Source organism: Xiphias gladius, chromosome 12, assembly GCF_016859285.1.
Source record: "Xiphias gladius isolate SHS-SW01 ecotype Sanya breed wild chromosome 12, ASM1685928v1, whole genome shotgun sequence".
In the NCBI taxonomy this organism is placed as follows: Eukaryota; Metazoa; Chordata; class Actinopteri; order Istiophoriformes; family Xiphiidae; genus Xiphias; species Xiphias gladius.
This window is the reverse complement of record NC_053411.1, coordinates 7,413,412-7,419,926: the sequence shown is the minus strand read 5'-3', so window position 1 is coordinate 7,419,926 and position 6,515 is coordinate 7,413,412. Positions and strand designations below refer to the sequence as shown.

The window sequence follows — 6,515 nt, the reverse complement described above, 5'->3', positions numbered from 1 at the left end:
TTTTGAACTGACAGTTTCAACGGCACTGTCCAGAAACCTTTTCTTTCTTTGTTGTCAGAGCATGCACTGCCACTGATCAAATAGTCAATATTGTTATTATTTTCTAAGAAAGTGGATAAATTTGAACATCAGGTAGAAGCACATAATCACTTTGGTCAGTTGACTGTATATCATCATTTTGCAAAATAAATTGTTATTAAATCAAAGAGAAGGTTAACTGATAAATATCGTAAGCATAGGAACATGTCAGCGGTTGTCAGCCCATTTATGCATTTTTTTTCTTCACAGAAATAAACAGGGAACCTTCTCGACACTTAAATCCTATTAAGACTACCTTGACCTGTTCCCACACCATGGTTAAATGTAGCAAATAGCCTGAATACTTACTTTTTTTTTACATGAATTAAACAGCCCGCATACACAAAGCCAGTAACACTAGCTAAAGCATGTGACTTCTTTCTGAGGCATATCTAGTTCTCCCCATGTGACTGGAGGAGAGCACACATTCTCTCTCTCTGTTCCACTGGATTCCCTTACCCTTTAGCCAGCAGAGCTGCCGAGGGTACGAGGGGCAGATCCAGTTACTGGGAGAAGATTTCTGGTGCAACAGTGTATGATGAGGGACAAACCGCTGATGAGCTGAGCAAATGTGCTCAGTTTTTTACCTGCCAAATGTACACACACATGCATATACAAATACAGTGAGATGAGGCATTTTGGCTCGGTATGCCAGGACAAGGGGCGTCCTCCCTCATGTGAAAGAACCCCAGATAAACTTGGAAAAGGCCACAGATATCAGTTTCTATTTGTTTTAAGATCCATGTGGGAAAATACTTTGCTTATTTTGCACATAATTTCATCCCTGCGGGAGGTGAAAGCCACTCAGAATAGATTTCATCCTCTGAACTTCTATTTTTGAGTATTTTTTTTCACATGGCAACCACTACTAATGCTACATTTGCTGCAGACCCCTGACCCGGGATTAGTGGGTGAAGGTTCCAAAGAAAAGAGCCTAAGATCAAGCCAAGAAACTCCAAATTCATGGTTCTGCCTCTTATTTCAAGACAAGTGCTGCGTTTGAATGTGTTAATTTTGCTGAAAATACTCCGTGTTCCTCAGCTTTTAAAGTGTAGATTTTCCTGATCAGCAATCCCTTGTTTGAAATGGAATAAATACAACATTTTATGTATGAGGTTAGGTGTCTAACCAAATAAAATATGACATTCAGTTGGTTTGCTATAGAAGGTTTCTAAGGCTGACACATGTATTTTGAAGTTTCTGTCTTATAAAAACTTAATGGATATCTACTACAAAACCTGGAAATAAAAACACACATCATCATTTCAGCAAAGATTTTTTTTAAAAGAAAAACAATTATTTTCGTAGCATCCCACAACAACATCTGTGTTATTACTGCAAGGTTGTACTTCCAAAATTCCAAATCAAACTCACACTGGCTTGTAATCTGAAATGACAGAGGCCTAAGATTAAAACGTGTCTTTGGTCATCAGCCCAGAAAATCCAAAAAATCTCAAGGATAAATAATGACATGCTTCTGTGAATGAAGTGTTTAAGCTATCGCAATACCCTGTGCGTCTAATTGGACTATTTTGAACAGTGGCACTGAATAAAACTTGATGACATGATGATATAAAAACTCGTTGTTTTTTTTTAATGATAAAAAGTGGTCGGTAAACCTGACCTGTGTGTTAGTCTACATTCTTGGTTTGAGTTTGGTCAACTTGATGGTGTGTATACCTTAATAATAATAATAATAATGACTAATTTATTGTGGAACAGGTGGATGGACGCGTGTGTAGAAACAAAAGAAAGGCTGGGTCGAAGTGGATTCATTCCACAACATCCCCGCACTTCCCTCCACAATCTGCAGTCTGTGCGCCAGTCTGTGTAGCAACACAAACATTCTCCTCATGCATTGGTCAGCTGTTTAATTTAAACGCCATTTCGCAGCCCACCAGGGAAGAGCTGTGGCCCGACGTCGGGACGTGTGCCCCGATTGGTCAAACCCTCGCGTCAGCTGAGTGGCAGGAAGGTATAAGTACCCCTCAGAAGTTTGCCCGCTGCAGTGTGTGTTTGTGTGTGTGTGTCTGTGTGTAAGTAAGTGCGGGCGAAGAAGCCGGCGTGCGCGTGCGAATTTATTTATTAGGACCCCGTCCGGAACCGTTTTATTGCAGTAAATAATATTTAAGGTAAGTAATTTAATGTTTGGAGCCAACGGCTTTTTGAGCTAGGAATGAAGAGTCACAGCAGTCGAGTTCTGCTTGGTGGGGGTGGTGGTGAGGGGGGGGGGCGGGTTGTCCAGAGAGAGGCTACATCTTGACAGTTTTGAAGCATTTACATGCTAGCGAGCCACCTGTCTCCTCCCGAGCCTGGACAGTCCGCTTCGGCTGTTGCACTGACGCTGCGACGTCGCTTTCCAGGGCCGCTTCGCCGGAAAAACCCGCAGGAAAACAGCCCGCTCCTGTGGAAACCAAGACCGTCGCCATGGTTGCCACAAGCACACTGAAGACCAAAAGCAGCGAGTGCATTTCGGACTTGGTCGACCGAAGATATGACCAGGCTTGCATTGAGAAAGGTACTTGTGCTGGCTTTTTCTCTGCGTTTCTGTCTGCGTGGCGAACCCGCAGGTTGCTGGACACTTCCAGTTGTGTGCTTGTTTATCCCTGTATGGTGCATGGCTGCAGCAGTGGAGGGGAGGGGGACGGAGAGAGGGAAGTCAACAGGATGAAGTCATCCCTTCGGCTTGTCTGCACAACAGCAACATGCGTATAATAGCAAATCCAGCAGCAGCTTTTTCTGTCCAAAGCTAAATAATAATAATTGTACAGCAAAACCAGTCATGGCACTGGTTTTATTCCTGACATTTCAGCAGTCTGTCTGTGAGGTTTCACAGCAAACACACAGGATGCAAAAGAGATGAATTACCACAATCACTTTTGCATTTGTAGTTCAAAACTGGTTAAAATAAAACATTTAATGATTTGTGCACGCTGCTGTCTTGAAATAACCATTTATTGACCTGCAGTTAGTATGTTTGTTCAAATAAGAAAGCTGGCATTGTTTCCTAAATGTACAACTTTGCATTGTTCTCGCAGAACTGGATTTCTGGGATCACTGCTTGGCCGAGCCCCAGAGGAATGCAGATGTCACTGAGGACAGAACCTGTCAACAGCTGGCCAAGATGTTTGAAAACTGCCTGTCACGAGCCAAGAAGACGACGCTGCACTGCTCCTCTGTGCTGGTACCAGAGAAGCTTACGCGGAGAATAGCTCGCGAAGTCCTGCGGCTGGCATCTTGCGAGCCCTGCGGCCTGCGCGGCTGCGTCCTCTACGTCCTCCTGGAGCTGGACAAGGGCTGCAAGCGGCTAGAGCGCATCGTGTACGATGCCACCGTGGTGCCCACTTTTGAGCTGACTCTCGTGTTCAAGCAGGATGGTACCGCCTGGCCCAGCCTAAGGGACTTCCTCTTTATGGGAACCTGCTTTGGCCCAACTTTCAGGCACGTACTCAAACTGAGCCCAGGTTTCCGGCTTGTCAAAAAAAAGCTGTACTCCTCCTCGGCTGGTACCGTGGTAGAGGAGTGCTGAACTATAGGAGGGACGAGAGTGGAATATTGGGATTTCTGTGGGTAAACGCACTTCTGCCCAAATGTAAATGACGCTCCCAGCAGTGTCATATTTTCTACAGTGTTTTTGTACAGTACGGTTTGTCATTTCAACTATTAGTAGCCAGTCAGTTTAGTTTGGAACTTGGGATTTAAAGTTAACCGCTTGTGCAGAAATGAGCCTGATAGTTCTGGGTTTGGCTTCATTGTTTCTAAAAGTGCATTTTTATCAGCAAAATCATAATATCCAGGATGTTGTTTTGTTTGTCTTTTTGTTTTTTTTGTGTTGTTTTTTTCTAATAAGAGTTTATTATTCAAACACGGTTTTAAATTGTACATTTTGCCGGTGAATGTAAAACTATGTTCACATCAACATGTTTGAGAGGGACATACTGTGGGTACACTTTTGTTTAGGACACTAGCCACTTTGTTGATGCATCTGCGTGTTTCCAGATACATTGAATGTGTTCAACAGTAAACACACCTCGGCTTGAACAGGAGACTGAAATTTAGTCTTTGGGGGCCATATGTAGCTAGTTGTGCAATGCTGTATTTAGGGCTACAGACGTTTTTAAGACTGAATGTCTTGTGAAGATGCTGCTGTCTTGGTGTGGGCTTCTCACACTAAGGGAATGTGGATGCCTTAAATGTCATAGAAATGTACGTTTTGCTTTTTTTTTTTTTTTCAGATCACAGCTATGTTTATGTTTAGTGTAAATGTTTTATTGCATTTTTATTTTTATACCCCCTCCAGACACACCTTTTCAATGCAGAACCTTTATAGATTATTAAAAGGATGGTTCATCAAAATGTAAAAGCTTATTTGTTTTTTTAAGTAATTTGTTAACTGGGATGTTGCAAAGAAATTACTGGATGTCCAGCTAGAAATTTGCAATTTTTTTTTTTTTTTCCTTCACAAATTCCCTACAATTTTTCAAAGTCTTTCGTTTCTTTCTTTTCTTTTCTTTTTTTTTATGCCATGTGAACTTCTCGTTGAAGGAAATTAGCTCTTGTCTATTAGACAATAAAAAATTTAAACCTTATTTTACATTTGTAGACTTGATTCTGTGTGTGCTATTGGTTGAGCCTTGAGTAATTTTGTCCATCACTCACAGTACATTACTGTACATCTTCTGGGGCTGTGAGCAAGCTTGCAGGAGTGGGCAGGCAACAGTGGCACAATGCAGGCTTTTTAAAGAGGACAAAAGGCAAAACAAGATCTCTACAAGAATATGGTGTATGTTTATGCATGATCCTGACTAGTATGACAAAAAAGCTTTGACATGACAGCCACGAGCACTTACTGTAGAAAACTTTATATGCAACCATGATGTTTATTTGGCATTACTAATTCATAGAAAGTGCTAAACAGTGGTAATCACTTTAACATTTCTATCTATAGAGCCTAGTCTAAAGTCTGAAAATATGACCCAATCAAGAATGACCACTCACTGCTTTTAGCACTACTATTTGATCTTGCAAGTTCATACACTGAACCAACTATCATTATTAAGGTTTTATTGATTCCAGCTCCTGCTACAGGTCATTTACTTGTCAGGTCAAGATCGTACATATAACTAGCAGCTTCTGCACATGCACTGCTGTAGCTGTTTATATAAGCACACCAGCTGCTTGTGTGAACCTGCAGAGTTTGTGTGACATTTCACTCACTCTGTTTAATGGAAGTGTCTCCATAGTGATTCTGAGGGCCTCTGGTTTTTGAGCCATACAAATGAGTCAGATGAATCAAAGACTTTGTCACTTGTGTGGGATGTTTGTGCTCAAGACCTTTTTCTGCAATTCAGTCTCTCATCTTTGTAAATACACAGAGGCTAAAGTAAGTAGGCCACTGACACAATGGTGAAATACTTAACGTTGATTGTATAAAAGTTTTACTAATTATACAGTCCGTCATTCTGGCACAAACAAGTGAAAAGGCTGACATGGTTACAATAGATAAATGACAGAAGCACATGATCTCGTGCAAGATGCATCACCGTCATAATGAAGGGACAAAGCACCAGTGATCATTTACCCAGTGTCACACATACACAGCCTGGCCTGATGCCTTCTCCTTACTGTGCTAAAGTGGGTCAGCAATACAAGTTTGCATTGTTGAGCCTATAAACGTATACAACACAGTGAATATCCATCTGTGCAGACTCACTGGTTAGCCCTACTACTACAGTATACTGAATATCAAAAAATGTGCTGTACAGAACACATGCAACATTCTTTACCATATAACACATTACGATACATAATTTATCATTTATGTTGGAAAAAAAAATATTGAGCTTATCTCAAGTTAGTAAGAATACTTTTTGTAACTTATTTTAAATTAAACCATATATATGTTGAATCACATTTTTGCCACAGAAATTGTTTTTTGTGAAATAACTATGGCACTGTGGCTGTCTACACATAAGGGACTAGTTTAACATTTTGGGTAAAAAGTCAATTCTCTTTTTGCCAAGGTCAAATGAGAAGATTGATACCAAATCCTATACCCGTCCATTAAGCTGGAGCCAGAAAATGACTAACTTAGCTTTGCACAAAGACTGAAAACAAGGGAAGCAGCTAGCCTGGTAATACGTACAAAAATAAATGTGCAAACAAGTTGCTATTCTACGGAGGGGGCAATGTAACAGACTGTTTCTTGGCCATGAGCACTGACCTCTTGGAGAATTGTCGTCACTGCAGTCAGCGGAGACTCGAGAAAGCCACTGCTCCTACCCAAGGAATAGTCTGGCACATATCCATCCCATAAAACTTCAACTTGTCATTTTGACCTTATGTTTTTGTATGGTCAAAAAAAAAAAGATATAATGTGTTAATTAGTGAGCTTTAGAGGTGCTGGTAGGTGGATTTTTTTTCACCTTTGGACACAG

General features: G+C 41.1%; 1 protein-coding gene across 1 annotated transcript; it reads left to right on the top strand.

Annotated features, from left to right (window-relative positions):
• Positions 1 to 2,055: 2,055 nt before the first annotated feature.
• Positions 2,056 to 4,670, top strand: LOC120797107 (DNA damage-inducible transcript 4-like protein). The gene is made up of 3 exons (XM_040140401.1): positions 2,056 to 2,210; positions 2,442 to 2,596; positions 3,117 to 4,670. Exons 2-3 carry the CDS (start codon positions 2,506 to 2,508, stop codon positions 3,605 to 3,607), a joined length of 582 nt encoding a protein of 193 aa, XP_039996335.1. The 5' UTR covers positions 2,056 to 2,210; positions 2,442 to 2,505; the 3' UTR covers positions 3,608 to 4,670.
• The last annotated feature ends 1,845 nt before the right edge of the window (positions 4,671 to 6,515 follow it).

Coding starts and splice junctions, on each gene's coding strand:
- LOC120797107 (XM_040140401.1), top strand. CDS start 2,506: ATGGTTGCCACAAGCACACTGAAGACCAAAAGCAGCGAGTGCATTTCG. Junction 2,597..3,116: donor CCAGGCTTGCATTGAGAAAG/GTACTTGTGCTG, acceptor TTGTTCTCGCAG/AACTGGATTTCTGGGATCAC.